At 38.8% G+C, this 20,317-nt stretch overlaps 1 protein-coding gene across 1 annotated transcript; it reads right to left on the bottom strand.

Moving 5' to 3' along the window:
- Positions 1-488: 488 nt before the first annotated feature.
- Positions 489-15,387, bottom strand: SMIM23 (small integral membrane protein 23). Its single transcript, XM_036748890.1, has 4 exons — positions 15,219-15,387; positions 7,869-7,920; positions 7,558-7,625; positions 489-855 (listed from the first exon to the last, which is right to left on the bottom strand). The coding sequence occupies exons 1-4, from the start codon at positions 15,303-15,305 to the stop codon at positions 643-645; spliced, it is 420 nt and encodes a 139-aa protein (XP_036604785.1). The 5' UTR covers positions 15,306-15,387; the 3' UTR covers positions 489-642.
- Positions 15,388-20,317: the final 4,930 nt, after the last annotated feature.

Genomic DNA, 20,317 nt, shown 5'->3' with positions numbered 1-20,317 from the left:
ATATTCTTGTCAAAGTACCACCATCCTTCTAGTTGTTCAAATTTGCAACATCAGTCATTATCAACTCTTTCATTTCCCTCGTCTCCCATGTCTAACCAGCTGCTCTTTGAGGTCAGGAAACGTTTTTTTGTTTATTCGTTTGTGTGTGTGTGTGTGTGTGTGTGTGTGTGTGTGTGTGTATGTTTGCATCTCTGCCACCCAATACAATGCCTGACACATAGCAAATAGCTAATAAATGCTGGTTGAATTGATTTCTCATTATTCCCTCCTGTTTAGCCTATACTGAGATATCTATATAAGGGAAATCACATCTACTCCTCTTGATACACGTTGGGGGTGGAGAGTGGGGAGGGGAGAGCTCTATATTCAAAATTGAAAATGGCTTTTTATATTCCAGTGCTCCATGGTTAGAGTTTTGCCCTGATTTTCATTTCCTATAAGTCAGAAGGCAATCAAGGTTAATGAATCACCCACGGAGACAAGTGTCGTGCTTGGTTTTCAAATTACTTTATTTTTTGTTTTACCGCATAGCTCAAGTATCCAAGCTCCAAATTGTTCACATTGTTATATTGCATTACAGTCAGAAGTGTTTCCATCAGCTGTCCCTCCATGTAGGCCCTTCTAGCCTTATCCCCAGAACACTTAGAAGTGACTTGTGAGGGTTACGCACTTTTCTTCTGACCCCAAATCCTTTAAGTGATAGTCTAGCCATTCTTCCAGGTCTTTCACCTGTTGTTCCAGGGCCCTTAATTCTTGTTCCAGTCTCTCCTGAAGGACGTCCAGGCTCTCTCTCCACCACAGTCCCATAGGCTTGACTGGTTTCTTCGGTTGGTCCTTGAGCTGATTATCAAAGTTCTGAAAGGCAGAATGTTAAAGTGCTTCCCCATCTCATCAGTCTACCAATATCTTTGAGCCTCCCCCCATCACATCCAGTCATGGTACAATGATTGGTCTTGTCAACCTCAAATTCAGTATACTTAAACACTTATGACAACCTCTCATTGCCATCTTCCTCCCACTCCCCTCACCCAATCTAAATTTAGCAAAAGAGAGCGAGGAAACCCAGAGGAACATACCACCCTCTAATGATTCTAGGAAGTTTCCTTGCATTGGCTGGGTAATGTTGTGCTCAAGACACTATTCAGAAGGACATTATCTCTTTGCAATCTCATTTCAAGAACTTTCTTTACACAGAAAAGTGTGGGCCGGGGGATACTGGTGGTCTACCAGTTCCTATCTGGGACCTAAATATATGGTGTACTTTGCCTGTTTAACCTGTTTCTCAAACAAGGTGAGGAGGCAGAAGGGCAGCCTTCATACATGCCGTCTGTGGATTGTGATTCTGGATTGGTGGAAAGAATACTAATGCAACCCTGCATAGTGGGGTAAAGTTGTGAGAGCTTTGGGGAAGAAAGATTTTTTCCATTCCTGCTTTGAGAGAGGGCACTCATGGTTCTAGACTCTCTTGCGGACTGACTCAAGACATGTAGAGAAGAGAGAGATAGACTTTGGAAGGCAGCCATGTAAGCTAAGTTGGGTCCTTAACACGTCCCTGATTTCCTGTTTGCTTCCCTAGGGAAGTTCCCCTTGAGTGAGATCAGGGGCCCTTCTCTTGGTTGAGCCGAGATCTCATCCTGATCTTATGCAATGATATGTAAAGAGGTCCGTCAATCTTGGTGTATTTATTGTATATTCTAATCTGCATGACTTCTGATTTTTGTTCACTATTTCTTTGGATAAACAGATTCACTCACTATTCCCTATTTGTGATGGTCTTTTGTTTAACTAGAAGTTGATGAGAAGGGTCCAAGCTGTCAGTGTAAGTTTGAAGTACACTTCCTCTTTCTAAGGGAAAGCAACAAGGAAAGCTAATGGCTTTTGTTTTGCTTTTGAACCTAAAAATTGTGCCCCTAGAGCAGAAATATTTAGGGCAAAAGGAGATAGATATCATTTTAGTTCTGTACCCTCCTTCTCAGGGCAGCTAGGTGGTACAGTGGATAGAGCACTGGCCCTTGAGTCAGGAAGATTCATCTTCATGAGTTCAAATCCAATCTCAGATACTTACTAGCTATGTGACCCTGGGCAAGTTGCTTAATTCTGTTTGCCTCAGTTTCCTCATCTGTAAAATGAGCTAGAGTAGGAAGTGGCAAACCACTCCAGTATGTTTGCTCAGAAAACCCTAAATGGGATCAAAGAGTTGAATATGACAGAGACCCTCTATCTCAGGAAAGAAGAGACTGACAAGCCCTGTGCCCTTTCTTTTGCTCCCTTCTAGACACGGATCATAGTGTCCCTTAGAGGGTAGTGAGCAAGATCCCAAAATATCTATCAGTGTCTCCCTTCAAGCTGCCTGTCTATACACTTAGGCATTCCATGTGGATATGCACATCTTAATAAGTAACACATAATTTTATCATATGTGCAAAGAAGTCTCTAGCTTCCCTGGTCAGTATCATTTGAATGGCAAGAATATCTCAAGCTTATACCCACAGCCTGATCCCTTACCACTGAAAGTTGTATACAAAAGACCATCACAAATAATGAATAGTGAGTGAATCCATTTATCTAAAAAATGGTGAGCAGAAATCAGAAAAGTTATGTAGATGAGAATTTCTTTTGCAAGAAAATACACGAGTGAATAAACTTTTTAGATAAAAAAGAGATGAGATCTTGGCTCAACCAAGAGAAAAGACTTGATCTCACTCAAGAGGGAATTCTCTGAAGTCTTTAGGAAGACAACCTGGAAATTAGGGACAAGTTGAAGAGAAAAGCTTTGCCTACATGGCTTCCAAAGTCTGTTGATTTGTCTGTCTCTCCCCATGGATCTTGAATCGGTTCCTAAAAGAGTCTGGAAATAGGAGTCCTCTCCTGAAGCAGGAATAAAGAAAAGTATCTTCTCTCCAAAGGTCTTGAACCAGTTTTTGCTCCTCATGAAGTCACACAAGGTCATGGTTGCCAGAATATGGGTCCTCTCTTTTAATCCAGAATCACAATCTGTAAAGAGTACAGGGCTATCTCCCTCCCCCCTGCCTCCTGCCACCACCACCCCTCCCTGCAATAAACAGTTGGGTTACATATGTAATGCTATGTGTATGACTTATGGATATCTTAAAATGTATACCTGAATGTATAATCTGCACCTCAATACTGTACATTTGCATCCAATGTAATTTACAGAGACCACTAATTTTTTAAGGGGCATGAATGTGTGAGAGTGATGTAATAGGCATTTCCTGATAGGAATTGAAGCTGCTCTTCCCTTTCTGCCTTAGATAAAAGCAAATTCTGAAGGTATAGTCATAGCAGAGAGAATGGTACTTCCCAACTAGCCACTGTGAAGATTGGGAGTGGGTTTAAGATGCCATGAGGGAATGGAACACGATACCCACAGGTAGAGAGACAGCTGTGCCACGGGAGTATAGGAATGAGGCTTGGTGATGGACCAAAGTGAGGGAGCCATCAAGAATCTTGGTGTTATGCTGACACACACACACACACAGAATGGGAGCAAGGGAGCCACCAAGATCATCAGTGCTTTACAGAGACGGAGATTAGGAGCAAGAGCTTCCGTAGAACAACCAGATCCATATACTTCCATGAGAGCCTAAGGAGAAGTTCCAGACAGAATGTTGCACTGACTTCAGGACAATTATACTCATGAAATAAGGCCTTCCATAATTGGTGCCATGAGTTTTAGAGGATGATCAGCTGAACCTATAAGGCCCATCATTGCATCACAGACTTAGAGCTGGAATGGACTTTATAAGCCATTGAGTCTAACCCCTTGTAATGGCAAGTAAAGTGGGACTTTTTGTTGTCTTTTGTTTTGGAGTGCTTCTCAGCACTAAGGCAATCAAGTGCCTTTGAGTCTTGCCTTTGTTTGAATCAGGAGTCATTGATTGGAAACAATATATATGATGTGGTGGTAGTGATTAAAGATCTTTCTCACCCTTTTGCTAAGTAGATGCTAAGTCTTAGGCTTACACTCTTTTGCTAAGTAGATACTAAGGCCCAGGACCCTAAACAGGGTATATATGCTCTGAGGTTGGCATTTTGTTTTAAGGGCTTACCCATGGGTGTTCCTGTGACTTGGCCAGATGAGACTCTGGGTAGGCATTGAAGCCCCTGGGGCTTTGAAAAACCCAGATGTTGGTGCCTCTCTCTCTGGTAATTATGTATGTAATGTTTTGGTCAGACAGCTAGAAGAAACCTGTCTGTTGATTTGTGTTTATTTGTTCTGTTTATGTAATTTCTGCTTGTAATTTCTGTTTGTGTTTTCTCTGAAGTTCAGGGCACTGAATTTTTCCCCTGAACTAAGTGAAGGATATATGCATATTTAACTAAAGTGAGATTATAAACCCCTTAAAGTTGCTTTCCTTAGAAAAGCAGATCAAAGAACCTGTGCTAGCAGCCCTCCTGTATGCTGGTGTTATTGGTCTTACACCCCCACAGCAGCTGCTAGCAATATTGTTGTTATACCCCCTCATTTTATAGATGAGGAAATTGAGAAAGAGAGGTTAAGCAACTTTCTCAGGGTCACAAAATTAGTAAGCTCCAGCAATATTGTTTTGAGAACAACTTTAAGTAACTATATCTTTTTGACCATTACAAATAGCCAAATTAACTGCAAAGGACATATGATGGAAAATGCTATCTGCATTCAGAGAAAGAATAGAAATATGTATAGAATGATTTTGCATATATATGTATGTGTGTATGCAAATATATGCATATATATGTGTGTGTGTATACACATACACATACATTTGTATTTGATGATAGCCCTCTCTAGGATGGGGTGGGGGAGAAAAAAAGGAGGAAAAAAGCAATTTCTGCAATAACCTTATTTTATATTTAAAAGGAATAGCAAATCATACATAATAGATTTGCAGGTTCACATACAATCACGTTTTCAAAATTATTGTTATATTAGTTATGGAAATAAATGTTTGTTTTATTCCACAAATTAAAAATAAAATAAAAAAATTTTAAAAATTACTAAGCTCCTGAGTTGAGGTGAGATTTGAACATAGGTCTTCACTTCCAGTTCAGTGCTCTAAACACTACACCCTGTTGCCTCTTGAGTAACACATTTCTGTGTTGGTTACCACATTAAATACATTTGTTTTCTTTTTAAGGCCTTTATTCAGGAGATCTGAAGATTCTTTTCAAAGCTATGAGCCAGATTCTGATCTTCCCATCCAATAGACAGCTCGGGACTGTGGAAAGAGTTCTAGATTTTAAGTAGGAGGACCTGGCTTCAAATTCTAGCTTTGCTACTGATGGATTGTTTGACTTTGGGAAGGGTTTATGAAGGAGGCCATCTCTGAACTGGACCAGTAGGATTTGGAGTGACAAAGGGACAGGGTAGACTGGTGGGAACAATCAGAATGAGTATGGCCTGTATGTGGATCCTTAAGGGTATAACTGACAGTCCAGGGGAGACCTATATGAATGGTTTACTTCTCTCTAAGCCTCGCCTCCATCTTTTATAAAAGGAGAAGTCTTAACTAGATGACCTCTGAGGTCCATTCAAACTTTAAATGATCTTCTAAGCTATCTTCCTATAGGCATATCATTGACTTTTATAGTCATGACAATGGCCAAACTTTTGTTTCTGGAGTGAACTAAGTATTTGTTTGTAATACTGTGGAGGCAGCTAGGTGGCACAGTAAGTAGAGCACTGGGCCTCAAGTTAGGAAGACTCATCTTCATGAGTTCAAATCTGGCCTCAGACACTTAGTAGTTGTGTGATCTTGAGCAAGTCACTTAATCCTGTTTGCCTCAGTTTCCTCATCTGTAAAATGAGCTGGAGAAGGAGATGGCAAACTATTTTACTATCATTGCCAAGAAAACTCCCAAAGGGGTCACAAAGTGTTAGACATAGCTGAAAAACAACTGAACAAATTGTAATATTGTATGAATACTTTCCATAATCTTCATAGTATCTGACCAAAAGTACTACCTTCACCATTCACACAGTCCATGAACATTCGTTGAGTGTTAACTATGTGCAAAATACTGTACTATTTTTTTTTCTTTTTGGCCATTCATTTGCCATTCTCCAAGGATCCACATTGCTTAGTACCTCTTCCCAAAGAGAGCATCTACAGAATTATGTAAATTTGAGCAAGCTGCCCAACAAATCTGCATTCCAGTTTATCTATAAAATAGGGATAATATGGCCTGCTTATTGCTCAAGATTTGTGAGATTCAATGAGATGATGACTATGAAAGTGTTTCCAGAATGCAGAAAGCACCATACAAATACAAGATGTTATTTCCTTTCTTCTTATAAGGAAGAAGGACCACATCTGCTACCCTATTCTTCTCCTTCATCCTTACTACTCCAAGATGCCAAGAAAAATCAGACTTGCCTCTTCTCTTCTCCCTTGGCTGTTATTCATTGGTCAACCAATATGTATTAAGCATTTATTATATTTAAGATATAATACAAGTGCCTTGAGATTTAAAATGAATATATAACCTACCCACCCTTTTCATATTGCAAATTTAACAATCAGCTTTTGTGAGAGGTTCTAACTGCTTTAGCACACACCTGAAGAAATTTCAGCATAATATATATTTTTCACTCATTCATGTGTGTTTATCTTTTCTTTAAAATGAGATTACAAATTCTTTGAAGGCAGGGACTATTTCTGTACTTCTTCATGCTCCTATAGTGCCTAGCACAGAGCCCTACATATAGTAAATGCTCAAGAAAGACTTCATTCCATAGGGCAGATGATACCATGTAGCATGAAAGAGTGAGCAAGAAAGAGGTCTGAGAAAAGGCCAGATTATTGGTACAAAAATTTAGACAGTATATGATAGAATGCTGAATGGGTGATGTAGACCAGGGCTGTCCACCCTTAGGTTATCTTAGGGCCTCATTAAAATAAAATAATTATTCGAGGGCCCCGCCCAAAATAAAAAATGTAGTACACCAATAGAAAGTAGGGGAATGGAGGTAATCAATACAATAGGTGAAGGCACAAAGCACAAAAGCAAACACAAAACAACAAAGTGACGCCACAACAGTATAAAGGTAGGTGCATACTGACTAGTCTGCACCATACAGACAGAACGCATCCCACAGATCGATTGAAAATTCCATGCAATATGTTCTGTCTTTAATACTGCTTAAAAACACCAAAGAAAATTAACATCAAAGAGGTTATTTATTAGTGATGGAATTAAAAACTCTAATATGAGTTCCATGCAAACCCACAGGCAGGTTGCATGAAATTGCACTGCAGGCTGCATGTGGTACATGGACCATATTTTGGACAGCCCTGATGTAGATAATAAATAACGGGGAAATGAATTGGAAGAGAGAGAGATCATGTCATATTAAGGTTCTTAGGGAAGGGTTTATGAAGGAGGCCATTTCTGAACTGGACCAGTAGAATTTGGAGAGTGACAAAGGGACAGGGTAGACTGGTGGGAACAATCAGAACGAGTATGGCCTGTATGTGGATCCTTAAGGGTAAAAATGCCAGTCCAGGGGAGACCTATATGAATGGTTTACTTCAAACCTAGTTTCTGGTTCTGTACCTTGGAAGTGCCATGATTCTGGTGGTAATTACATTCTTTGATCCCTTCTGAGGTCTCCCAGCTTTTTCCTGAAACCAAGACACAAACGTTGCAATTCAGTTTTCCAAGAAGGGGGCAATAAATGGCATAAATAATTCATATTCCTGCCTAAGGTCCTCCCTTATCCCAGCCCCAACTCTGGAGGATGGAGAAGGGTCAGAGAGGGAATGGTGACCATGGCTTAAGCCAGACTTCTTCACCAAATATACCTCCATTCACCTGCTCCTTTGACTCTTCCACAGGGACATTCAGGGATGACCAAGCTGTCTTACCTGATGACCACATGGTCACGTACAGGGACAAAATCAGCAATATCAGGATGCTCTGCAGGCCAAGAAGGAGAAATGGGGAAAGGGAGGAGAGACAAGAGGAGAAGTTAGAGTTCCCTGAGGACAGAGACCCATCTACTGCTGCATTACTTATAATACTTAGTTAAATATGGTACTTTCTGTGAGAATTTAAGGAGTACCAAATTAATTAGTTCAAATTTATACAGTAACAGCAATAACTCTGAAAGACTTAATAAGTCTGATCAACACAATAATCTGTTATAGAACTTATGATGAAACCAGTTTTCTATCTCCAGATAGAGAACTTAGGTACTCATATCTATATCTATACATATTTGCAATGGATTTAGTTTTTCTTGCGTTCTCAATGGGTGAGGGAGAGGAAGAATAGAGGGAGAGAATTTGGAATTGAAAATAAAATAAAACTGAATTAAAAAATAAATTAATTCACTCAAATCAATAGATATTTATTGAACATTTACTATATACAGGACTCTTTGCTAGGTGCTGTAGGGATTTAGAGAAGTACAGACATAGTCCCCACCTTCAAAGAATTTGTCATTTTAAAGATAAGATGAACAGAAGAAATGGTGAAAAATACATTTCATGCTTAAATAATCTGAGGTTTCCTACTATATATGCTGGGGCCATCTTGAAAGTGTCACAAATAGTCAGTTATTAAATTTTCAGCATGAATATTTAAACCTTGGAAATTGACAAAAGCTAAAAATCAGGGACTGATTTATTGTTTTGTTGATTGTTTCTAGACTTAAAAAGTGATGAGAAAATCTTGATAATGCAGATTAAACTTATAAGTGGACCAAGGGCATATATTATATCTATATATACATACATATACACACACATAAATTTACATATACACATATATATCTATATATCTTTATAGACAACAGTTGTTAAACATTTATTAGCAAACCCCAGGTAAGGGTTAAGGAACTCAATTGTCACTTATGACACTTAAACGATGATGCCTGAGGAGGCATTGAGGCATATAGAGATTAAGTGATTTGCCTAGAGTCATTCTGCAAGTAAGTCTCAGAGCCAGAATGTGAATCCAGGATTTCCTGACTCCAGGACTTCCAGCATGCTGTTCACCATATGATAGGGCCTTCTCTGAAGAGATTTCAACCAACGAATCGATCAATCAACAAATATTTTATTAAGTGCCTCCTATTGGCACCTGTTCAATGAAACAATCCCAGCTCACAAGGCATGGGTGAGAAACCAGGTACAAATATCTTTCTATATACATACTTTTGTAACATGCATATGTGCACGTATATACACACACTTGCAAACATAGAGCATGAATATAAAGTGAATAAATACAAATATCTTTGTTCAGTCATTTTAGTATGATTCTCTGTGATCACATTTGGAGTTTTCTTGGGAAAGATACTGGAGTGGCTCGCCATTTCTTTCTCCAGCTCATTTTACAGATGAAAAGACATTTTTTTATTAGTTAATTTATTTATTTTTAGTTTTCAACATTCACTTCCATAAATTTTATATCTTTTCCTCCTCCCTACCTCCCTCCCCAAGACAGCCTGCAATCTGATATAGGCTTTACATATGCATTCCTATTAAACTTATTTTCACATTGTGAATGTGTCATGTTGTATAGAAGAACTATAACAAATGGGAGAAACCATGAGAAAGAAAAGAAAACAAACAAACAAAAAAAGAAAATAGCTTGCTTCGCTCTGCATTCAGACTCCATAGTTTTTTCTTTGGATGTGAATGGCATTTTCCATCATGAGTCCTTCGGAATTGTTTTAGATCCTTGCATTGTTGAGAAGGGCTAAGTCTATCAAAATCAGTTATTGTATACTGTGACTGTTACAGTGTACAATGTTCTCTTGGTTCTGCTCACTTCACTCAGCATCAGTTCATATAAGTCTTTCCAGGTTTTTCTGAAGTCCTCCTATATAGATGAAGAAACTTGAAGGAAACAGGGTTAAGTGACTTGCCCAGGGTCACACAACTAGTAAGTGTCTGAGGCCAGATTTGAACAAATGAAGATGAATCTTCCAAGCCCGGTGCTTATCCACTGCACCACCTATATTTACAGAGTAGTTAAATACAAGGTGGATTTGCAGGGAGACCATTAGTATTTGGGAAAATTGAGAAAAGTTTCATGTAAGATGTTACCTTAGCTGCATCATAAAGGAAGCGAGGCACTCTATGAGGTAGATGTAAGAAGGTAGCAAATTCTAGGCATGTGGAATGGTCATTGCAAAGGCATGAAGACAGTAGATAGAGTAGCAAGCACAAGGAAGAGAGAGAAGGCCAATTGGTCAATTTGTCTGCATCACAGAGTATATGTGGGGTAGGAATGCCCAGTGACACTGGGAAGATAGATTGGAATCAGGTTATACAAGACTTTAAAAGCAGGAGCTTATATTTTGTCCTAGAAGCAATAGGCAGCCACTAGAGTTGATTGAATAGAAGAATCATTTGGCCAGATTTCTGCTTAAGAAAAATTACATTGGCAGCAGTGTGTAGGTTGGAATGGAGTGGTGACAGATTTGAGACAGAGAGGCCAATTAGGAAGATGTTGTAATAATCTAGGCACGAGATCACGAGGGCCTGAAATATGAGTGGTGGCCGTGTAAGTGAAGAGAAGGGATTGGACACGAGAGATGCTGTGAAGGTAGAAATGTCAATATTGGGCAACTGATTGGATATTGGGGTGAAGGAGAGTATAAAGTCAAGGTTATTGTTAAGCCTTAAGAACCTGAGAGACTAGAAGGGTATTTTGAATAGAAATAGAGAAGTTTGGAAAAAGAAAAGATTTTGGGGGAAAGATAATGAGTTCAGTTTTGGGCATGTTGAGTTTGAGATGGCTCTGGAGTTTGAAATGTCCAATTAGCAACTAGTGATGTGAGCCTGAAATTCAGGGGAGAGAATAGGGCTGGGTACATAGATCTATGAGTTATCTGCACAGAGATAATTAAATCCATAGGAGATGATGAAGTCACAGAGAATATAGAGAAAGAAGAGAAGAGGATCCAGGATAGAACTGTGGGAAACACTTAGAATTAGGGGGCATGACATGGATAGTGATTCAACAAAGGATTCCAAGGAATGGTCAGACACATAGGAGGCAATCTATGAGAGAGTAGTATTCACACACACGCGCGCGCGCACGCGCGCACACACACACACACTAAAACAACAGAGAGGAAAGCATATCTATGGAGGAGAGGATAGCCAAAATTGTCAAATATAGCAGATAGGTTGAGAAGGATAAGGATATGAAAAGACCATGAGATTAATCAATTAAGAGACTTGGTAACTTTGGAGAGAGTAGTTGAATGATGAAGTCATAATGGAATGAATAGTGAGTAAGGCATCAGTGTTGTACACTAGAAAGAGTATTGGAGCTAATTGTTAGATCATGTTAACATAATAAAAATTATGCTTCTACTTAAACTAGTTTGTAGATTTAGTGTTATACAAATCAAACAATCATATACAGATACTTTAAAGTATTACACGATGTGATAATAAAATTAGTTTAGAGGAACAAAAAGCCTAGAATTTCAAGGGAAATGATTTTTTTAAAAAAAAGCAGTAATGACAGTAGAATGATGTCACAAGATCTCGAAGTGTATTATAAAGCAGTAATCATAAAAAAAACCCTTTTGAGCACTGATTTAAAAACAAAAATGTTCATCAGTGGAATACCCATAAGGAAAGAAGCATCCAAAAATAGAAGTCCAATATCTGGTAAAGAACATAGAGTAGTGAAGCAAAGATTATATTTGACAAGCATGTCGGGAAACCTGAAAGCAGCTTAGAAGAAATTAGATTTAGACTAGTATTTTATACCACATATCACTATATGTTTCAAATGGATAAGAAACCTGAACATAGAAGATCACATTATGAAACAATTAGAAGAAGGCAGAAGGAGGTATTTCTTTCAGTTATGGCTACCAAACATGATAAAGGGGTGATCAGAAAGGACAAGATAGACCTTTAGATTACTGTATGTAAAATTTTAAAAAGCCTTTTGTATGAACAAAGTGCATATAGAATAAAGAGAAACTGCATTGGAAAAATTTTTGCATGGCATATCTTTAATAAAGGTCTGCTATCAATAAACTTAGGAAATAATATAAATATGTGACAAGAGCCATTTCCCAACAGATAATTGGTCAAAGGATTAATCAATCAGTTGACAGAAATTTATTAAGCCCTTGCTATGAGCCAGGCACTGTGTAAGGCACTGGGGATAGAAATGTAGGAAATTAAATAATCCTTACTCTTACAGATTTTACGTTCTATTTGAACAATTTTCAAAAATCAAATTATGAATTATCAGTGACCACATGAAAAAGATTCCAAATCACTAATAAGAGAAACACATATTAAAAATAAGGTTTTATCTCATTCCCAGAAAATTGGTAAAGATAACAAAAACCAGAGACATTCATTGTTTCAGAGGCTATGGGAAAACATACACTTTAATACACTGTAGGTAGAGCTATGAATTGATACCAAACTTTCAGCAGAACAATTTGTAATGATGTAAGGCTGAATTATTTGTGCACTTTAATCTCACTACTGGGTGTATATCCCAAGGTAGTCAGATACAAAAAGAAATGTTCAAAGTCATGTATCTCTCTGTCTATCTATCTATCTATCTATCTATCTCTATCTATCTAACTATCTACCTTAGCAGCAAAAAACTGGAAACAAAGTAGGTGCCCATCAATTGAAGAATGGATGAATAAACTGTGGTATTTGAATGTAATGAAATATTATTGTGCAGTAAGAAAGAACACATTTAGAGAATTCAGAGAAGCATAGGAAGATTTGTATTGACTGATACAAAGTAAAAAAATCAGTACCAAGAACATAATCTCTACAACTATAATAATGTAAATGAAAAAGATTCTGTTAAAAAGAAAGGCAAAACATGATAAATTTAAAAAAATGATCTGCGATCATGGAGAACAAATTATGAAGCATACTTCCTTCCCCTTGACAGGGAAGTGGTGGATTCTGGGGCAGAATGTGGCCATACATTGATCATATGGTCTCTGTATTGACATTATTTTTGCTTAATTGTTTTTCTTTGTTACAAAAGAGGGTTCAGTTCCTGGAGGATTGGGATTGGGGTAGAGAGCAGAGTATGACTGTGATATAAAAACAGGACATTAATAAAAATTTATTTTTAAAAATAATTCTGAGGTCAGAATCAGAGGACTAAAGTTAGACTCCTGGCCCTGCTACCTATTAGCTCTAGAGCCTATAATCATACTTGTGTGAGCTTAGGTTAATCACTTCCATTTTCAGGGCCTCAGTTTCTTCATCTGTAAAATGAATGGATTTGACTATAGATGACCTTTCAGGTCCTTTCCAGCTCTAAATCCTAGCATGCTGTAAGGCCACAGTTCTAGTGCTGGTTCTGCCACTTATGACCTGTGTAATAATTGCCATCAGATACTCTACTTGGGTTTCAACCCTTCCAACATTAATTTCCTCCCACGAGAAATTCACTACCTGTAATCTCATCATCATGGAGATTTATTTAGCTTTGATCCTCAATGTCTCCTCAGCTGCCTCTTCCCTTGCATTGGACTGCTGGAGGGCAGAACAACATATTCTTCCCAAAGCTTCACTTCATAGAGGCCTCGGAATTGTCCAGCTAACTCATCATCATGCCCCACCCCTCCAGATACTCTCTAGTGGTCTCCCTCCCCTCCCCCCTTTTAGCTTCCCTTTGTATATAGCCTTCTCCCATTCTATGGCAAGCTGGGACATGACTGAACAACAGCATTATCTATCCATATAGACCTAGATCTATCTATCTGTATATGACCCATGGGGTCAAAGAGAATCAGACATGACTGAATCACTGAATAATAACATGCCATATATTATGCTATACTCTAAGAATACAAATAAGAAAAGGAAGGCAGATAGATGGATCCAGGTCTACATGGATAGATGATATTGTTTGTTGTTCAGTCATGTCAGACTCTTTCTGACCCCATGGACCATAATGTCCATGAGATTTTCTTGGCAAAGATACTGGAGTGATTTGCCATTTCCTTCCCCAGTGGATTAAAGCAGAGGTTATGTGACTTGTCCAGGGTCACATAGCTAGTGAGTCTCTGAGGCCAGATTTTAACTCAGGTCTTCCTGACTCCAGGCTCTATCCACTGGGCCACCTAGCTGCCTCCATCTTGCACCTAGTAGGCACTTAATAAATGTTTATTGACTGACAGTGGACAAGTTGCTTAACTTGTCTGAGCCTGTTTCCTCAGCTTTAAAGTGACAACCACAATGCCTTCCCTACAGAGATAACATGTGAAAGTGTTGCTAAGTGCTACACAAAGTCAAGGAATTATTATCGTTATTAGCAAGGCAATCAGGGTTAAGTGACTTGCCCAAAGTCACACAGCTAGTAAGGGTGTCAAGTGTCTGAGGCCATATTTGAACTCAGGTCCTCCTGACTTCAGGGCTGGTGCCCTACTCACTGTACCTCTTAGCTGCCCCAGGAATTATTATTAATTATAATATGATTAAGGGCCCAAGTAAGTTGTGGAGACAATAAGAAGTCCAAGGAACAGTTTCTGTTCTTGAGGAGATTTGGTATAGGAATCACAGATAGATATCAAAGAGCAGTCTGCAGCCAAAGGCTTGATCATAGGGTTATCTCTTCTGGGGAAATTCCAGTTGAGGCTTAGAATCCAGGTCAGAAGAATGAGTCCAAGTGTCAGACAGAGTATGGAATACTTAGCTCCTATGACTCCAATAGGGTTCTAGCAGAAAGGCAGAGAGGTCACGAAGTGGGTAGAATATTGGACCTAGGGTCAGGATGATCTGAATTCAAATCCTGCCTCATATACTTTGCCAACTGTATCTCTCTTTCAGTCAATCTCTTAGTCTTAATTTCCTTACCTGTAACATGGAACTAATACCATAGGATTGTTGTGAGTATCAGATGATATAATAGTTGTAAAGCACTTGGCAAATTTTAAAATGCTATATTATTGTCGTTCAGCTGTGTCTTGTGACACTGTTTGGGGTTTTCTTGGCAAAGATACTGGATGGTTTGCTGTTCTCTTCTCCAGCTAATTTTCCAGATGAGGAAACTGAGGCAAACAGGGTGAAGTGACTTGTCCAGGATCACACAGTCAGTAACTATCTGAGGTCAGATTTGAGCTCAGGTCCTCCTGACTCCAGGGCTGGTGCTCTGTGCACTATGGTGCCACCTAGCTGCCTTAGTAAAACAGTAAATATTCAAGAGCTGAACAGAATGAATATGGGTTAATAGACATGGGCTAATCTCACCTGTTTTTTGTCTATAGAAGCATTGACAGTTCTTCTGGATGAGTCTGCCCTTCTTCTCCGGACGATGCCTTCATGTCCACCCTGCATAGTCTAGGTAAATATACTGAGAAGTCAAATCATTTCAACTAGACTTCCTGCCAACTCCATCTCACTGACTGTGCTCCCTCTCAAGACCACCTGAAGCTTCCCTTCACTCAGGAGTCTCACACCATCACACTGATGTCATAAAAGGTGATGGCTTTAGGCTGGGCCATGGCCAAGTGGGCAAGGCAATGGAGGTCTCTAGAAAACCTAGTTTTGTCTATGTGGCTGCAGAAGTCTGATGTAAGGAGGGCTTTAGACAAGATTAGGAAGTAGGAACATTCTGGTTTGCGGGTTCATTTCCCAATTCTCTGCTCACAAATTCTCACTGTTCCCCTTACCCAGCACTGCTGCCACCTTGTCAGAATATATCTTCAGTGACAGTGTCTCAGACTCATCTAATCATCCCCCTCCCAACACGGTTTACTTTTTCATTATTTCATTAACTCAGGTCTTCCTAGGTGAATAATAGCTAATTAGTATTAATAGGTTAATCATCTGAAGGGCCATATAATTTATCAACATAAAAGTGTCAGTTATCATGGCAGAATAAGGACCTCTTAGGTTATTGTATGAACAAAAGAGAAATAGTTTAAGACTTGATAGATCTGATTTTCCTTTTGCCCTTTAAAAACGTTGATTCATTTTGTTCTTATATCATAATCATTTGTTCTGATTGTACCTCTTTGAATATACCCCCTCATTCTCTCCCTTCTCCCACTTGGCACCTTTTCTCCCCAGTCAGAGAGTTTTTCATTATAACAAATAAAAATGGAGCCAATGACAGTGAATACAAATAAAAAAATTTGCAAATCATAGCTCCACATCTCTTTAACAAAAGGGGGGAAGTAGATTATCTCATCTTTTCTCTGGGGCCAGGACAGGTCATCACCACTGTACAGTTGTTGTTCAGTTGTTTTCAGTTGCTTCTGACTCTTCATAACCCCAGTTAGGGTTTTCTTGGCAAAGATACTGGAGTGGTTTGTCATTTCCTTCTCCAGCTCATTTTCTAGATGAGGAAACTGAGGCAAACAGGGTGATGTGACTTGTCCAGAGTCACACAGGTAGTAAATATCTGAGGCTGAATTTGAACTCATGAAGATGAGTCTTCCTGACTCTAGGCCCAGTCCTATGGTGTCACCTAGTTGCCCTAATTATATAGTATTTGTCCTCATTTTTCTTTTCCTTTACATTATTAGACATTGTGAATATTGTCTTACTGGTTTCACTTATTTCACTTTATTTCAGTTCATGAGAGTCTTCCTATGTTTCTCTGAAATCCTCCTACTCACTGCTTCTTCTGCCATAATAAAATTCTATTATATTAGTCGTTTTCAGTATCCATTTCTTTTCCCTGGTTCTTTGCTAACATGAAAATACAGCTATGAATAATTTGGAATATAAGAAGGCTTTCTTTCAATATTTGGCATCTTTGTTGTACATACCCTTCAGTGGGATCTCTGAGTCAAAAAATATGAACAGCTTAGTTAAGTTTTCTTGCATAATTATAAATTGTTTCCCAGAATGATTAGACTGCTTTACTGTTCCACCAATAGTGTATTAGCGAGTCTATCTTCTTATAACCTCTGAAACACTTACTATTTAAATTTTTTTTCATCTTTATCAGTTTTCTGAGTGAGGTAAAACTTCGTTTTTTGATAGAAAATATGTGTCTCTCTTAAAAGTGATTTGGAGCAATCTTTCATATCCTTTGGTAATTTCTTGATCATATCCTTTGAACATTTGTCTTTTGGGGAATAGTTTTGATCATGTGTATTTTGTTAGTTTCTTATTTATCTAGGAAATCAGACAATTTTCGGATTTACTTAATCCAAAGACTTTTGTTTTACTCAATTGACACTTTCCCTTCTTAGTTCTAACTACATTGATTTATCTCTAACCATTTGTAATGCATTTTAGAAAACAAAAAAAAATTATTTAAAATATACCTAAGCTTGGTGAAGATAGGAGCCCATATGTTCATAAACCCAGATTGTGCCTACCTCCTCTCAAGAGCTCTTTGATCATAATGGTTGGACTTATGAGATCTTTGTTCAAAAATCATCATTTATGTCCCTCACCAAAAGATATCTTTGATAATAAGCCATCATATACATACCTTACCACTCCCATCTTTTAGCCATGTGACATCAGGGGTGGGATGGGCCACCTTTTCGAGTACAGGGACAACACATGTATTTGTGAATGCTTTCTTTTCTGTTTCTCTGTCAACTAGCTCTATAGTTCTCTGACTTGATAAAGCTATTCACACTAAAGTATAAACAACTGATGACGACTAAGGAGCCTGAGAGATGGAGATCTACCATTTCAGAGCCCTGACCTAAGGTCTGTCACTATTTTCCTATGTTCCTTGGGCAGGTCTTTAGTGATCAGCATAGAGAGGGTCAAAAGATGGGTGGGTTTTCATGAGGTCCCACTCCACATAAACACTGTGATTAAGAAGGCTAACTCATGGTCAAGCCTGGGGCTTCAGAAAGCAGTCCCCTATAACACAGTTTAATCAGCAATAATGTAGCTTACTTTGTCTTCTCCAGTTTGCTGGGTTTGTTGCAATGCCCATCCTAGCTATTTGTTTTGGGAGTAATCATTAACTATGCCAATGGCTCCAGCTATTCAGCACCAATTTATCTTCTCAACGGCTGGGACTCATAGTGGTTTAGTACACCATCGGTCCCTATAAGAAGATCTGACTCTGCCCTTTTTCCCTAGTTACTTTTGGAACTTTCAGGTTGAGATAGCCAGTAGCTCCAACCAGGCCCAATGAAACCCATTTCCAGCTGCCTAGAAGTAGCTGTACTGATTTTGCTCATGTGAAGACAGTTTAATTTTATGTAATCAAAATTGTTTATTTTGACTTTTTTCATTATTTTTTTCCTTGTTTGGTTAAAAATTCTCCATAGTTATAAAAAGAAATTATTCTCCAGGAGGGCCTTTTCTCCTTTTTTTTGGAGGGGGGAGGCAAGGCAATCAGACTTAAATGACTTGCCCAAGTTCACACAGCTAGTAAGCATCAAGTGTCTGAGGTCAGATTTGAACTCAGGTCCTCCTGATTCCAGGGGCGGTGCTCTATTCACTGCACCACCTAGCTGTCCCTCAGGAAGACCTTTCCACAAGAGTCATTTAAAGGTGTGACGAATAAAAAGTTCTAGAGACACTTTCTTTAATAATAAATTTTTATTAATTATAACTTGCAGATAATTAATAAAATGATGGTCATTGGGCTTTCTCTCATAATCAAAGACAAATCATGGAGGCTGCTCAATGTTTACATACCCTTGGAAGAGTGGGTGATCCCAACAGGTGGAAATAAACTGGGATTAGTTAACAATTAATGAGAGAATGAATATTATAATGAGAGATGGGCCTGTTCTAATGAGGGGCTGGGTACCTGATTCTGATCACATCTCTTATTCATGGACAAAGAGAGACTAATCTCAAGCCAGACCACTCCCACTTCTGGGACAATCTATATAAAAGGATCTATCCTCCACCTAGTCAATGAACAATGAACAATTGTGGGGTAAGAATTCTACCTAGATAAGATAATCTGGGTGGGGTGAATTCTTTGGTCTGCCTCAGAAATGCCTGTGAGACTCTTCACTTTGACTTAGGAAATAGAAAGGAAAAAAAAAATACCCGGACCCTCCCTGCCCCCCCACATTCCCTTATTACTTATGAGAGAAATAATCATTTAGTGAGTGGCAGATCCAGGGCCAGAGTCAGGTCTTGAACCCAAATCCTCTGTCTGATTTCACATTTAGAACTCTTTTCATTGATCCACACTGGCTATATTCCCATGTTTCACACCAAGGTTGGAACATATACTGTTGAATCTGTTCTGCATCCCCTCCTCCCCTCCTCTTGAGAGCTGATAATGTACTGTCATTGAAAATTACCCAGAGATAACTAAAGGCCTGTCCCAGGGAAATGAGAGGTAGTGATAGTGCTTATGTCAGGACTTATGCTAGGTCTCTATCTCTTAGGTTCCTGAGTTGTTATTAGTTGTTTACATTTTAGTGTGAATGTTTCACAGATCATAGAATTAGTTTTTTGTAGTTGTTGTTCAGTGATTTCAATTGTGTCTTACCCTCCGTGACCCCATTTGGGGTTTTGTTGGCAAAGATACTAGAGTGGTTTGCTGTTTCCTACTCCATCTCATTTTACAGATGAGGAAACTGAAAAAATATGGTTAAGTGACTCACCCAAGGTCACACAGCTTGTCCTTATCTGAGATCAGATTTGAACTCAGGAAGATGAGTCTTCTTGGCTCCAGGTCTGGCACTCTATCCATTATACCACCTAGCTGCCCCTCATTTCAAAGGTCATAGAATTATAAAGAAGCTTACATGGTAAAGACCTTAGAAGCCATCTGTATGCACTACCCAATGTAGAAATCTCTTCTACTACATTCCCAGGAAGAGGCCCTCCAGTCTCCATTTCAACACTTTAAGTGACAGGGAGCTATATTTCCTTCCATTCTATCCTGTCCCCCTTTATTCAATTTTCTCTCTTGACCTTGTCCCTTGTCAAAAGTCTTTGCTTTTGACTACCTCCTCCCCCAGTCTGCCCTCCCTTCTATCATCCCCCCTCTCTTATCCCTCCCCCCTACTTTCCTGTAGGGTAAGATACCCAATTGAGCATGTATGTTATTCCCTCCTTAAGTCAAATCCAATGAGAGCAAGATTCACTCATTCCCTTTCACCTGCCCCCTCTTCCCTTCGAATAGAACTGCTTTTTCTTGCCACTTTTATGTGAGATAATTTACCCCATTCTATATCTCCCTTTCTCCTTTTCCCAATATATTCCTCTCACCCCTTAATTTTATTTTATTTTTTTAGATATCCCTTCATATGCAACTCACCCTGTGCCCTCTGTCTATATATATGCATATTCCCTTCAACTACTCCAAGTGGTTCAACTTTGGTAAGTCCTTTATGATTTCTCTTTCCTTTTACCTTTTCATGCTTCTCTTGATTCTTGTATTTGAAAGTCAAATT

Source organism: Trichosurus vulpecula, chromosome 3 (genome assembly GCF_011100635.1).
Source record: "Trichosurus vulpecula isolate mTriVul1 chromosome 3, mTriVul1.pri, whole genome shotgun sequence".
Taxonomy (NCBI): domain Eukaryota; kingdom Metazoa; phylum Chordata; class Mammalia; order Diprotodontia; family Phalangeridae; genus Trichosurus; species Trichosurus vulpecula.
The sequence above is the reverse complement of the archived record's forward strand: the minus strand, read 5'-3'. Positions and strand labels throughout refer to the sequence as shown.